General features: G+C 47.1%; 5 protein-coding genes across 5 annotated transcripts; 3 read left to right on the top strand and 2 right to left on the bottom strand.

Annotated features, from left to right (window-relative positions):
* Positions 1-57: 57 nt before the first annotated feature.
* Positions 58-2,087, bottom strand: Pmar_PMAR014581 (hypothetical protein). The gene is made up of 6 exons (XM_002771501.1): positions 1,832-2,087; positions 1,672-1,786; positions 1,578-1,625; positions 934-1,062; positions 220-344; positions 58-177 (listed from the first exon to the last, which is right to left on the bottom strand). The coding sequence occupies exons 1-6, from the start codon at positions 2,050-2,052 to the stop codon at positions 99-101; spliced, it is 717 nt and encodes a 238-aa protein (XP_002771547.1). The 5' UTR covers positions 2,053-2,087; the 3' UTR covers positions 58-98.
* Positions 2,088-3,319: 1,232 nt separating this feature from the next.
* On the top strand, positions 3,320-3,771 carry Pmar_PMAR014580 (hypothetical protein; the record flags this gene model as incomplete). The annotated part of the gene is made up of 3 exons (XM_002771500.1): positions 3,320-3,388; positions 3,554-3,645; positions 3,699-3,771. 3 exons carry the CDS (start codon positions 3,320-3,322, stop codon positions 3,769-3,771), a joined length of 234 nt encoding a protein of 77 aa, XP_002771546.1.
* A 51-nt stretch (positions 3,772-3,822) lies between these two features.
* Pmar_PMAR014579 (1-aminocyclopropane-1-carboxylate synthase, putative) lies at positions 3,823-5,867 on the top strand. Its single transcript, XM_002771499.1, has 5 exons — positions 3,823-3,993; positions 4,045-4,127; positions 4,283-4,506; positions 4,554-4,730; positions 4,787-5,867. The coding sequence occupies exons 1-5, from the start codon at positions 3,852-3,854 to the stop codon at positions 5,598-5,600; spliced, it is 1,440 nt and encodes a 479-aa protein (XP_002771545.1). The 5' UTR covers positions 3,823-3,851; the 3' UTR covers positions 5,601-5,867.
* Positions 5,868-8,514: 2,647 nt separating this feature from the next.
* Pmar_PMAR014578 (1-aminocyclopropane-1-carboxylate synthase CMA101, putative) lies at positions 8,515-12,332 on the top strand (the record flags this gene model as incomplete). The annotated part of the gene is made up of 16 exons (XM_002771498.1): positions 8,515-8,571; positions 8,676-8,777; positions 8,885-8,970; positions 9,025-9,145; positions 9,198-9,253; positions 9,323-9,481; positions 9,529-9,598; positions 9,642-9,705; positions 9,756-9,886; positions 9,932-10,314; positions 11,105-11,222; positions 11,402-11,597; positions 11,646-11,802; positions 11,848-12,027; positions 12,079-12,177; positions 12,221-12,332. The coding sequence occupies 16 exons, from the start codon at positions 8,515-8,517 to the stop codon at positions 12,330-12,332; spliced, it is 2,091 nt and encodes a 696-aa protein (XP_002771544.1).
* Positions 12,333-13,211: 879 nt separating this feature from the next.
* Positions 13,212-14,081, bottom strand: Pmar_PMAR014577 (hypothetical protein; the record flags this gene model as incomplete). The annotated part of the gene is made up of 1 exon (XM_002771497.1): positions 13,212-14,081. One exon carries the CDS (start codon positions 14,079-14,081, stop codon positions 13,296-13,298), a length of 786 nt encoding a protein of 261 aa, XP_002771543.1. The 3' UTR covers positions 13,212-13,295.

Genomic DNA, 14,081 nt, shown 5'->3' with positions numbered 1-14,081 from the left:
AGCTTTGCGCGTGGTTCCGTAGTCATTATTAAACTAATAACCAAATATTTATACGATAGTTATGGAAGCTGGTACGTAGTAGTGATAGTAGTAGACTCTCAGTTATTTTTGTGGCGCGGTGACGTTGCTGCTGTTGCCGTGATCGTCCTAGGGCTCCAGCCAGGGATGTCCAAATGCCTATCACAAGCATAGCACCTCACCACCCACCCCACCACCTACTTCCTCTCGAAGAAGCCATCCTGAGTACGGCCAGCAGCAGCTGCTGATGCCTCAGCTAGGCTCGATCTCGATACTGAGTCCAGCCCTTGGAGTAACGCCGTGGCCTTGGTGCCAGCTAGGGAATCCTAAATGGTAAAGTGAGAGACAATATACCTATACTCACCCACGCATGTTGATGACAATGCCTATATAATGGAGTTTCGCCCACTCGGTGGGAAACCCTATATTCTCAGTACGCAGTAGTGTTTTTCATATCACTAGGGTGAAACTCCAAAAATTCATTCAATGGAGTTTCACCCGTGAACACTAGTGAAAAACATATTTCACGACTATTGCAGGGCGCAAATATCGCGTTTTTCACGAAGTTTTACGCCACTTCACGTAGAACGGGTGAAACTTCAATGAAAACTCAGCAACATAATGATATTGCCAACCTCATACCATAAATATAATATAATAAATTAGCGATTGACCATCAATGGTTGCGAAAATCCTTAAAACGTCTATATTAGTTTCATAAGCATCTACCACCCCCCAGCTAAAAAGGAGGTGCCGCGCTCAACTGAGGAGACCTAACTAACAAGGTGCCCAAAATAGAATGCGCTATTGTCGAGCTTGATCGGAATTCAACAAGATATGAAGATCTTTGCGAGCACTTTTGAATGGTATCAATTCTAAATTTCGGGCACTCTATAGTTCGCAAATCAATACTACCTTTTCAATGCTCCTGATGCGCATTTCCATAGCCGTAAATGCCTCAAGAAGAGCCTTCCTTCCCTCTTCGGAGCCCTCCAGGCACATATCCAGGAACTTAGCATCCAATAGACATTGGGCGAACAGTACCTTCACATGAACTTTCTAACTCGGAATAGCTCACACCACGAATATTGATTCCTTGCCAAGAAATTGCAAACCCAACGTGATTGAGCAGAAGTTGACGTCCCTAAAGTTCTTAATTAGTTTATCTCTATAAGAGGTTAAGAGATAACCATATTACATTCTAATTTAGTGTATTTATAACCATATGACTATTAAAACATAAATAAAAGGATATAATTATATTTATATTAACTTATTTAACAGACCCTCATTTAATGGATATCTAATCGTGATACCATATAATCCTCTATTTATAATCAGACATTGATATATTATGATATGATTTATTAATGGAGTGCTCGAGCTCACGTGAAACGGCGAAAATAGAACAGTCATTTCGGAAATATTTCCTAAGAGTCATTTTATTTTTTCATTGACGTAAAACGGTGAGTGCTGCTGAACCATCGCTCTCATCATCTCTTTGATAACAGAAGTGGATAACTGCAATTCAACATGAGTTCTCCGTGGTGCGGTATTACCACATTGCCCAGGCTTGGTACGTCAGGAGCGACCTGCCGTATATCCGCCTGAACAAATCTGCCATCCACAGAGGCTAGTGTGTGTGCAGACTACCTCTGGTAGGACCGCATAAGCATCGAAAAGTTGTCGAAGTCTTTTTACGCATTCCCGTATAGCGGCAACAGAAAGCTCACTCTTCATCGCTGACACCAACATAGGAGAAGTGAACCTGGCATTTTACAGTCTATAGTTGATAAGCCCCCGTCCGTACTACCTATCCACGATATTCATTATTGCTAGAGTCATAGTAGTTGGAGACTCATTAAGCATTTGCATTAGCTGCACTTCAGACACGCATGGATCCGACAGAATCGCCAAGCCGAGATTCAACTCTTTAGTCTTCATCCATGTCGAGAGGTTGGCCTCTAACACAGTTGGCTCCTCAGTGGTAGCGGCACTTCCTATCTTGGACGCTAGTGATGATGCTACAGCCATTAGTAACGTTGGGGAAGCGAGAACAGCAACCTACTACTACTGCTATGTGGAGGAGGCACCTCTGTACGCTGCTAATCCCATAGATAGTAGACCCTACCATTCCAGCGCCCTAACGCTGCATTGATATCACAGTTACAGATGGTACTGTCTAGTAAGGCACAAGGAAGGGCGACCAAAAAAAGGCGGACAAATCGAGATGGTAATATTCTCAATAGTGTGGTATAGGATAAATACTGCGGCGAGCCGAGCGGTATCAGACGGGTCACTCAGTTGTTGTTATGATATGTCATCTACGACGTGTAAATTCCCACCCTGGGAGCGCTCAGGAGAAATAGATCAAAAACGCCGAAAGTAACACTCGAGAGCAGCAGCAGCAGCCGGATTCGTTCAAAGATGCAGTCCTTGGATGTTCCCTAGCTCGTTTTGACAGGTGTCAGGCCGGAAATTAATGACGGAAAAGTACCCTTACCGCGGTTCGAACCGGGATCAATCCTGCAATCGATACATGAAGAATTCAGCGACAGTGAAGATACTCGAATGAGGCTTCAGCACGCTACTAATTACAAACTCTGGGGAGAGCACTGGATGATCTGTGACACGGCTCCACTGCCACGTCATCACCTTCCATTGCCAAAATTGACAGTGAAGCTTAGGGAACCGTAGTAGTCAGCTGGGAACACTTTTTCAAAGTGAGTCCAGCACGGGAAATGCTTGCCGAAGGCAAGCATTTTCCGCAACTTTGCAACTTTTTTCTCCTCCTGGCCAATATTTTTCTCGCGCGCCCAACATTTTCCCTGGGAAGTGGCCACTTCCGACTCGGAATCGGGATTCCCCCTACTACCTCTTTCTCCCAAACTTTGATTCCCCTTCTCCCATCTCCGAATACACAAGATGCTCGGTGCTGGGTGCCCCGGAGTGTTGGTGAGTTGGGGTAGAGTAAGAGCCTATTGTAAAGCCTCATCTGCGAGCGAACTCAAGGTCGCCATTCAAGATATGGTAGGATAAGTTTTCCCTGGGGGTTACATTGCAGTCCGAATGCCACTGACCAGGCTCGTGAGCAATATTTTGCCACTTTGCCTTAAGGCAAAGTGAAAATCTCCCGTGAGGAGATCTCATGTCGTTTCCAATGAGGTTGTATCGATGCCCATATATGCAACGGAAACAGCAGTTGGGATCATTCTAGCTATGGGTGACGCCTTTCCACTGCGTTAATGTCTGAACTTGAGCGAGGTGTTTGCTGTAGGCGATGTTGGTTCCTATTTACGGTATGAACAAGATGAGATCGACACGTATCTTTCCCGTGTTGGTGGCCTCACATGGCAAGAAGTCCATGCGGGTGAGTCGAGGCCATCGCAGTAGCTTGTCATCGCCTTTCTCCCAAGGTTCATACTCTTATGAGATTGGTGACCATTGTGCCTTGATAGTGATGACAGATGCAACTCGAACAACTAACAGTATTGTTTTCTCATGGACCGAGGGGTCTGACTGGTACACTATATAGGACCAGTATGTTAAGTATGCCACCTTGGCCAGAGCTGGCATGGAAGCGCAGTTTTTGCCAAATTCTTTTTCAACGATCTCGGGCTCGGAAAAGTGAGCAATTGAACGGGCTCCAGGACATGTTGTGTCACAATAGAGTTCGCTAGGAAGATGGCATTGTATCTGGCACAAGCAGTCAGCGAAACAGCCATCGATGGTATCATTTTGCCTGGTATCTAGCCATAATGGCTAGCGCTAGGCATGGGCCCTTTTATTGGACGTAGTTAAAGTGCTTTAGGGCTTTGTTTACGTCTTTAAAAATGGTAGAGCAACGACTTGACGATTCGGTTCGTGCTAAGCCACCATATAGAATATCGAGGCGCGGTAAGAAGGCTGCTGCCACTGAGTTCACCGTGTATGCTGCGGCTTTCGCAGATGCGCAAAAGGATCTTTACGATAAGGGTAGGTGGTATTGTTTGATATCTTCACCGTGTTATGGTATGTGGATGTCAGATACGAATCCTGAGGGATTTATTCCAATGTGCATGGCAGAGAATAGGACTATGGGAGGAGATGTGGAGAAAAAATTCAGGAAAGTACGCCAGACTGTCATCGATCTTCGACGCTTATTAAGTATATCGAGTTACATAGTGTCTGGTCTGTTCGTGTGTCGGGAATCTTCGTGTGTGCAGTTGATGGTTTTTCTTCTGTTGCTTGCTTGGGTTTTCTGTTTTGACCGGTTTTCTTGTAGACTCTCGCGGAGCTCGCCGCAGATCCTGCTTTCCCAAGACATCAACTGTGTGACTATGGTGATTCGTCTGGTATGCACAACTTTAAACAAGCCGTTTCTCGGGCTGTCTCCACTCACCTGGCATCTCCTGAAGTAGCTGTCAAAGCTATGGAGGAGGTTACCGACCAGTACGTTATGAGTGAACAGAAAATGCAAGCTGAAGACATCTTATGTATCACCAACGGGTGAGCAGGGGCGTGTTGTCAAACTCGGTTAAGTATTATCTCTTCAGTTGTGGATCTGCCATGAATATGGTCTCTTTCTGTCTGGGTGATGGTGACGGCAAAGATTGTTTTATCACCACTTATCCTGCTTATCCCGTCTTTGCTACCGATTGTGGGCTAGAAGCTAACATTCCAGTGAAGTTTGTTGTGAAAACAACTGAAGAAGACGGTTTCCGGATCAACCTGTAAGCAATCCTATTATCATTTAAAATGTTCTCGAGAGTATATTTATAACTCTCAGGAAAACTCTCGATAGTGCCTACAAGCAATGTGTAAGTGAAGGTTATCGTCCTCGTGCCCTTATCACGACTGATCCCGGCAATCCGATGGGAAGTGTTGCCAGTGTTGAGGAGCTCCGTGCTTTACGAAATTGGTGTGGTCTGAATGGATTATGGTGGATCTCTGATGAGATTTATGGCTGCAGTGTACATAATGATTGCAATCGCCCTCATATTTCGGCCTTGAGTCTACCACTTCTTGAAGGGGACATCGATCCTCCGACACTGGTGCTCTGGGGCTTCAGCAAGGACATGGCACTCTCGGGCATGCGTGTTGGCTTCATTATGAATGTCCCACGGCAGAGGAATTGGGAACTGATCGAGGCTATCCGACATGCTGCTGCCAAGCAGTATGGTATATTCTCAATGGTCAGCCCTGTTGCCCAGGAGGTGTGCACTAGGATGCTCTCTGACGATGAATGGTTGCCGAGATTCCTTCAGACCTCCAGAGATCACCTTACGGCATGTAAGCGTATATTGTGTGATGGATTGGCTAAGTTGAACATACCTTATTTCGAGCCTCATGCCGGTCTCTTCCTATGGTGTGATCTCACAGAGTTCCTTAAATCGGACGACTCTGATGGGTTGGGTCTCTTCAACACCCTAAAGTCAGATCCGTATAAGATGGTCATATCTCCTGGTAGTTGCTTCTTCGCTGACAAGCCTGGTATGATGAGACTATGTTATGCTTGGATGACTGATGGTCAGGAGGCTTGTAGGGAAGTTATCAGGCGACTGAGCCATCTAGCTCAGGAGAGTCGGAAGGGAGAATGTTAATGTTTCTTAACTGTTTCGGACTTTATGAGTTTTTATATAAACGACCGTAAGCAGCGTTCAGCTCTATTTGGTGTGTTCTCAAAAGATATTTGGTTTGCAATTTCATTGATTTCTAATCTCTTATCGTTTCTTACTACGTAATGTAATGTACGATGCTATCGAACTTTAATTGTGCTTGTTGAGGCTCTTTTTTCATTAGAGCACTTGAAGTGGCATTAGTCAACCTCTTCAGTGATAGTTGTTCAGACTACTCATAGCAATAGAGCAATAGCTTGTAAAGATAATCAGCGTCTCTAATATGATTGCCCGCGTTTTGTTGTTAGTTACGTTGGACCTTCGTGGTAAGGCTGGACATAGTCGGAAGCAAAGATGGAGCCTCCACACATGAAAAAGAGTGAGTTAAGTACTAATTTGCAATCTTCCAGGTTGATCAGATTTCGTGATATTGTAATTATGGAATTGCCTGATTTCTATCTTTGTAGGTTGTTGATTGTGCTATGTTGGTGGTAAGGGGAAGTCTCTTCATGTTTAGTTGTAGACAATGTGTCTCCTTCGACCTATCCTCGGATTACGGTCTTTGTAAGGTCTGGCCATTTGTATGAATATATCTTTATGGGTAGCTATGCCATCGATTTTCCTTCAAATTTAGCGAGCATTGAAGTATTGTAATCATGGAACTGTCTATTTCCTACCTTTGTAGGTTGTTGATTATGTTCTGTTGGTGGTAAGGGAAGTCTCTTCATGGATAGTTGTAGACAATGTGTATCCTTCCTTCGACTCGTCCTCGGACTACGGTCATTGTAAGGTCTCCCATTTGTCTGAATATCCCTTTATGGGGCAGCTATGCCATCGATTTTCTTTCACGTTTTGTAGGTTTTGAAATATTGTAGACAATGTGTATCCTTCCTTCGACTCGTCCTCGGACTACGGTCTTTGTAAGGTCTCCCATTTGTCTGAATATCTCTTTATGGGGCAGCTATGCCATCGACTTTCCTTCAAGTTCAGCAGGTATTGAAATATTGTAGACAATGTGTATCCTTCCTTCGACTCGTTCTTGGACTGTGGCCTTTGCAAGGTCTCCCGTTTGTATAGAGATCTCTTGATGGGGCGGCTATGCCGTCGTGGGATATGCCTCAAAGCTTGGTGCCGTCGATTTGTCTGGGGTAGGTTATGCTACCCGAAGGTCTAGGATTATGAATTCCTCTGAATGGGGTAACTATGCCACTGGTATGATGCCAGCCAAAGATATGCACCAACGCTATCAGCTTATCCTCGCGGAGCAACTATGCCAGTCCAAGGTATGGACTATGGCAATCCGCTGAAGATATATGTTAGTACAATCAGCTTATTTTGGTGGGGCAACTATGCCACCTCAAGATATTCTTTTAGGTTTTTCGAATGGGGCAACTATGCCGGCTGAAATATATATTCAGCTTCTTGGGGTTGGACAACTACTGAAGATGGTGGGGAGTACAGTCAGTTTTCTCGGGTGGGGCAGGTATGCCAACTCAAGCTACACACTACTGAAATATCTTTGAGATAGGATGACGATTATCGTTGATCATGTTGAAGTTACTTCAATTTCTGTAAAGTGCGGCAATCAATTACGCCTGAGGGGCAGATATGCCACTGGCTCAAGTCTCGATCGCGACGGATTATGGTGTTGAAAGAAATTGTAGCGTACATTTGATGGCAGACTACCACTGGAGTTGAAGTTGTGGGGGAGAAGTTGTGGCATCTAGTCCCGACGACTGGGCAGCAGACTCACCCTTCCGGGTGGAAGGACATATGATAATACCGCCGTATTCGAGTGGTGAAATATCGTTCCCCCAAACGACCAAACGAACTGGAATTAAAACTTGTCTCGGGGTAGTGAAAGGACATGAAACAGTTAGTGCAAATGTGAACTCGGACATTAAGATTCCTAGCCAATCTTGGTAAAACTGACAACGCAAAACGGTGCGGTTGATGAAAACGAACAGATACAATAATCCGTTACTTCGACAGGCTAATCGACTTAACCGGAGCTCATGCAGGGGCAGTCTGTGTATGTCGTATAGTTAGGTGTTCTCTGCCACGAACAGGCAGATGTTGGTATAGCAACAATGGTGTGGCCACATGATTAATTTGACTGTGGGAGCAAGTTTCAACTGCTTCTTTTTGTATGACTGGGAGTAGATATTTTCGTGTAGTTGAATAGGAATGTGTGATAATTACGCGTCATGGTTTGCGTAGTTCTTACACTGTTCGCATTCCGCCTGAAGACTCCAGGCTGAAGTGTGTAAAAATGACCCATTTCACATTGCGTGGTGCGTCATGCGTACTACGCTAGTGCACAACCTGGGTGCATCTCCAGTGATAATCTTGGATTCTCAGGAATTGTGACATAATTCAATTTTCATTGTTATTGTTGACTGCGCATTCTCGATCTTGCATACTGATATGACGGACTTTCACGGGAGAAGGTATAGTGCGACTTGCGTTATCAGTCTCTCGTGTTAAAGGATTGGTACTACCGAGCGTCTATTGAGAGCTTCCTTGAACTTCATGTGTTGTCCAATACATTTCGAGGCATTGTATGTCCTAGTACAGCGCTCCACATCTCCTGGACTCTAGTCGATTCAGATGGGAATGAACAGTGTTGCAGTGGCCCTAGGCAAACTCATCTGATTCATCTCATTCATTGATAGTAGCTCCGCAGAGGACTCTCAAACTTTATGACTACTACGAACTCCGCATCGACGGGCCCAAATGTGTCCAAAAGATGTGTACAGACGGCGAATGAACCATTAACAAGCTATTTCGAGGCATTTATGGACTCTAAATCGGATCTATTCGACCAAGGCGAGCAGCGTACCTTCGGTATATCGCGCAGCCACGAACCTCAGATACTAATCCTAATGGTTACCTTACGATGTGCGTGGCTGAGAATAGTTCCATGGAGGAGATGTTAAAGGCTAGATTCAAAGAGGTATCGATCGCTCTTCTCGATAAACCCCCTCTGTCAGCTCTTCCCCAGTTTCCAGGGGGTCATCATTATCAAGCCCTCTTACTGTCGAGAATTGTCCCTGTCAGATTCTGGCAGACATGTCCTCCAGCAAGTCGTTCCCCACCAGAGAGCTATTCATGTACGGAGACATGTCAGGGATGAATACTTTGAAAACCGCTGTTGCTGAGGTAAGCTGACCGTTACGTATACAGATTCCCCCCGTCTACTATTATCGATTCTCTCTCTTTGAATGGACGAAAGACTACGTCATCTTCTCCTATAATTTTCAACTCAGGCAGTCGAGCATTTTCTTGCTCCTCCAGTGGACGGTATGGTGAGAGTCGGTGTCACAGCTGACGATGTTATAGCTATCACTAATGGGTAACAGCCTTCATTCCTTCACAGCTCGACGGCAGTAGCTCTTTCGTCGGATAGGTGTGGGCCTGCTATGAATCTTATATCATTCTGCCTGGGCGACGGCGACGGGACGGACTGTTTTCTCACTACCAAGCCTCTCTATCCAGTGTTCCTCTTAGACTGTGAAAAGGAAGCTGGGGTGAACTCATTTTCTGTCCTACTTACATCTTTTCGCTTTCCCCGTCGTGTAGGTGCGTGTCGTTCCGTCGGTAAAGACTTCGATGGAGACCAGTTTTGAGATCACGAGGTTGGCCATGAGCTCTCCTTGAATTCTCGACAACTCTCCCTGTTTTCAATGTGGGCGTTGAAATCTCAGGTCAGCCCTTGAGCAAGGCTACGAGTCTTCTGTAGCTGAGGGGTTGAAGCCCAAGGCCTTATTGACTGTAAACCCGGGCAATCCGAGCGGCCGAGTAGCCACAGCTGATGAGCTTAGAACGATAAGGAATTGGTGTGGCGAGAAGGACATATGGTGGATGTAGACCAGCAATGACCACTCTATCGATGAGAGCTCTTTGCCATCAGATCTGATGAAATTTACGGATGTGCAGTCCACGATGATAGCGAAAGGCCCCACATATCTGCGTTGAATTTGGTCAGTCCCTTCTCATGATAATGTCTCGCACTGTCATCCTCAGCCACTGCTCCCGGGCGATCTCGATCCTCCAACCCTCGTGCTTTGGGGCCTTAGCAAGGACCTCGGTACGTCTGTGGTATTGATGCTTTCCGAGAGCTCCCCTTTCCTCGTATAGGTTTGTCGGGGATGCGAGTGGGTTTCTGTTTGGGCCTTCCTCGTCAACGTCATGATCCCTCCGTGGTGACGCTGAAGAAAGCTGCACAGTCCAGCTATAATATGTTCGCTGCTGTTAGCCCATTGACGCAGGTACTCGCTAGCTCTAGCATTATAGTCGTACTTCCTACTTTTCAGTGGTTCACCGAGAAACTGCTTGGTGACCAGCACTGGATGACAGCATACTTGTCGGAATATCGCAAGGTTTTGACGGAGTGCAAAAAGCTAATCTGTCAAGGCCTCGAAGGATTAGGAATTCCCTTTTACCAACCCGACGGCAGCATCTTCATCTGGGCCGACTTCTCAGAGTTTCTGACTCCAGATGATTCTCGTGGAGATTCCAACGCGTTATTCGATAAGCTCTGTGACGAGCCGTATAAGATCATACCTTCTCCCGGTGATAGCTTTTTCGGCCCTCCGGGGGGCATGCGGTTCTGTTATATGTGGATGGCAAAACCTCAGCAGGCCTGTCAGGAGCTTGTCCGTCGGCTGTCTCTGTTCGTTGCGTGCAATCGTCGCAAGTAAGGATAATCCTGCTATCCTACTGTTTTGTTGTCTCGTTCGAAAGACTCCAGCTGACTCTGCGCTCACTGTTGTTCTCTGAGAGGAGCCCCCTTTGTCTTCCGTAGAGGGATCTAATGTCATGGATTCGTTTTAACCACATAAGTGTTGGGTTTGCAGTATGCGATATGCTACCATTGCGACCACTTTCAGACCTGTTCTGTCTCTTTACCGCATGACCCTCCAGATCGGCTCCATTATTGGACTTGTAGATTATTCCTTATTGGCTCTCCTACTTGTAGCGACTTTTGCAGGAATTGACTACGTGATATCGGGGGTGCTTCTTGGCCTAAGTCTGGGAGTGCTTCACCGAATGTTCGCTGAATCACATGTGGGTGGAGAAAATCCTCTAGTGACAGAGACTCTCAAAGTAGGAGTCGGAATTCCTAAGCAGAGAACGCGAAAAGCTGTTAGTTTGAAATCGACATATGCAGGGATCGAACCTGCGGTCTCGAACAGACGCGATGCACCAGTGCTGATAGACCGCTCGGTTGGGACGGAGGACTTACCATGTCACGACTGCGTTGTGCCCGCAACTGATAAGCGACTGAGTCGAGCAGCTCGTCGACGGCTACGTAGGCGTGCCAAGAGGGAGAGTACGCCTCCGCTCGAACATCCCATCGAAGGGGAGCCGGACTGGACACCTGTTGAGGAGAACCGGTTGAAGCACGACGAGTGTCTTGTGCCCACTCCGAGCACCGAGCTGTCCGATGAAGGCAAATGTCCTTCTGTCGTAGATGAGCGATTTAGGGATGTCATTGGGGATGAACTTGGCACCATCGAGGTCATCCAGGAGGTGTCGCAGGGCCCGCCAACTCCCAAGGGGTCCTTTGATCCAAAAATGCTCAGCGACATGTCTACTTCTCCTGTAGGTACATTGAAGTCGCCTCGCGAGTGTCATCAACCTCGGCATCGTATAACACCGGTCGAAGGCTCGTGCTCGGACCTTTTGTAGAGTCTCCCCCGTACTTACCACCAGAGTAAGATTTGTCCAAAGGGTGAAGATCAGAAAGTCTCAGGTACCATTATGGAGATTACTATCAACAGTACCCAGAGTACTTGCTCCCATGGAGCCTACCGGTCGTGATGCAAGTCGTCCCGCTGCCTCCACAAGGACTCATCAACACCTCATCCCAGTTCGAGTTGGGTACCGGGGTTAGATGGCTCGGAAGCGGCGAATTGAAAATAGAGATGGCTGGAGCTTGGGCAGGGACCGAGGGGAAGTGGAGATTCATAGCTATCAGTAGGAGGATCTCAGCTGCGGTGGTCGTGGACTATTTTCTCGACGTAGGTCGCTGGTTGGAGTGGCTCGACGCTTCCTATCTGGGCACATGGCCTTGGGAGTCCCGTCCTTTACTACTGGACATGGACCTCTCGAGGAACGATCTCACGGATGAGGAATTTAAATGGATACTGCTTCATCTCGACAGGGGCCCCGCGAATGTTCAGTGAGATCTACTTTCGATTGGTATCGGTCACTTGGACCACTTCAGACGACTGCGGGCTTCCTTCAACCAACTCACGGAGAAATGTGTCGATGCTTTGGTGGGGATGTTGGACATTGGCAACAAGCGAAGAATTGCTGAACTTCATCTCAACGGTAACTTCATCGGCAACAGAGGAGTCTCAGCTGTCCTCACGGCCGTTGCCACGAGCTTACGTCACCAACACGGGTGTGCTCCCAGTCTGGGGCTTCCAACGTCGGGCATTCCTGGTTACCTTAGGTCGGCTGGTGTCCATGAGCTACCGCCACTCTGGCTGCGTGTTGATGACAACTCTACCGACTGTGAGGCCGAGCTCGTATCGTCGATATTCCAACCTGGGTGAGTATTGCCGTCCTAGGGGTATGTGGAAGTCAACTTTTAGGGAGTACTGTATGGCTACCCTTCCTGCATCTTGCACTCCCGATATCTGTGGCAATGGTGCACTCGTTCACCTCTTTAACTTTGGCAGACAGGAGTTGCCTACAGGCAGCTAAGCATGATGACAAGTACATATTTAATCGTCTCGAAATAGACTATCTTTGCTCCTCATTGGAGCTTCTAATTCTCTTGTAGTAGTGCATGCTTTCGTCTTCATAAAGACTACTATTCGAATCGGGGCTAGTGGCCAACAGATGGTCTCGGGTCAAATTCGATGTGCTTGGCCTCGTTCCTCGGGTTCGTTCGTCCCGCGTTTGGATTTCTCTCATGTGTTATTAGTAAATCGTGTTACTCTACCATGCCGTCAAGGGGCCTCTCCTGAGGTCCCCGTGCTTGGTTCCACTGGGAGTCCTAGCTGTTGAGTTTGCATGCAGTGGGAGTGGGAAGAGGCCCACTCCGAGTCGTGTGCTCTCTTGAGTTTCGACTCTAAATCGATAAAAGGGCCCAACAGTGACGTTTAGTTCCTCAATAAGAGCTAGGGGTGTTCTCGCTGGCACAAGCTCGGTCGCCTTCTAGTAACGGACGGAGGATACATGTCTGATGTGATTCACAATAGGCCTATGATTAATTGTGTGCATGTGAGATTAAAGTCCAACGCCTACGACAACGCGGCTTAGTTAGACTTGCATCGATGCACATTAGGTCCCGAGGGATTAGCTTTAGCCTTTTGAATTGTCTGCTTTCATCATGCCAATGAGTTTTGTCCACAGGGCGAGATAACCTCTGCCAGTGTACTTCCTCTCCTATCGGCAGGATCCGCTTACACGAATTGTGTCGCGAACAACTCATGACATATTAAAAGTAGTTTCTGACTGGGTTTCCTGACCACCACATTATGGTATGCTGCACCTCGGTAACTGCGACATGCATTTGGTTGCCGCTTGGTCATGTGATTGTCTCTATTGGACTTTTAAATGAACTCAAGATGGCTAGGGGGACCCAGATAACACATACAGATAGAACAGGCACATCTTGATGATTGGAATGAATGTCACAACACAGCATTGTAGCTCTCACTGCTAATATTTGAATAGCACACTACGACAGAAGTTCTTGAGGAAAACGGCTGGTGTATGCTCGAGCGAGATGGTCTGTGAGCGTTCCAGCTTCACCATGTACTCCATTATATGGCAGCGCAAGAGGTACTCAAGGCGAGCAAAGACCGTTATGCATGCGTCTTCACTGTTGTAGTCAACCCTCAAGTATTCGGGCCTGGCCTCAGGGACCAGTGGGGCTATCGCTGACTTACGACGACGACCTTTCTCCATCATTTTTCTCAGCTTCGAAGAACTCGAGAGAAAACTCTGGAATGGACCAACCTTCTCCAGAGACGCTTTTGCATTTCTGATTTCCTTATTGGCTATATCGGCTTGACCGCCGGCAAGCAATGAGTTTGCCTTCGAGAGCTTTTTCTTCCGACCCTTACCGAACACACCCTTGAGACTTATTCCTCCATCCACGTCGTCAAACTGCATCGGAGTATTCGACTCCAGACTGGCATTCATGAATTCTTTATCAATCGTTTCACTGTCGGAGTCAGTGATCGGTGAGCCCTCGGTCGAAGGCCCGCCTATACTCAGCAAATCATCATCAGATTGGGATCCGCGTACATTCGACAAACTGCCATCAGATTTGAAAACTCGGTTCGACCCTGTGAGGCTACCAATGGGAGCATCCAATTCATCAGCACTTTTAGACCGGAAGCGTCCATCCCACCAGGGGTCGTCGGTGGCTTTAACACGGGGTCTTTGAATGTTGAAGCGCCGGACAGGGCCGATAGCGAGGTTACTCGGATCAAGAATCAT

This window comes from Perkinsus marinus, assembly GCF_000006405.1.
Source record: "Perkinsus marinus ATCC 50983 genomic scaffold scf_1104296962766, whole genome shotgun sequence".
Taxonomy (NCBI): Eukaryota; Perkinsozoa; order Perkinsida; family Perkinsidae; genus Perkinsus; species Perkinsus marinus.
The sequence above is the reverse complement of the archived record's forward strand: the minus strand, read 5'-3'. Positions and strand labels throughout refer to the sequence as shown.

Excerpts from the sequence above, each read along its gene's own strand:
- Pmar_PMAR014579 (XM_002771499.1), top strand. The coding sequence starts at position 3,852 with ATGGTAGAGCAACGACTTGACGATTCGGTTCGTGCTAAGCCACCATAT. Across the intron at positions 3,994-4,044 it reads AAAGGATCTTTACGATAAGG|ATACGAATCCTGAGGGATTT; the intron begins GTAGGTGGTATT and ends TGTGGATGTCAG. Across the intron at positions 4,128-4,282 it reads TGGAGAAAAAATTCAGGAAA|ACTCTCGCGGAGCTCGCCGC; the intron begins GTACGCCAGACT and ends GTTTTCTTGTAG.
- Pmar_PMAR014581 (XM_002771501.1), bottom strand. The coding sequence starts at position 2,052 with ATGGCTGTAGCATCATCACTAGCGTCCAAGATAGGAAGTGCCGCTACC. Across the intron at positions 1,063-1,577 it reads TACCAAGCCTGGGCAATGTG|GTACTGTTCGCCCAATGTCT; the intron begins GTAATACCGCAC and ends GTTCATGTGAAG. Across the intron at positions 345-933 it reads GCATCAGGAGCATTGAAAAG|GATTCCCTAGCTGGCACCAA; the intron begins GTAGTATTGATT and ends TTTACCATTTAG.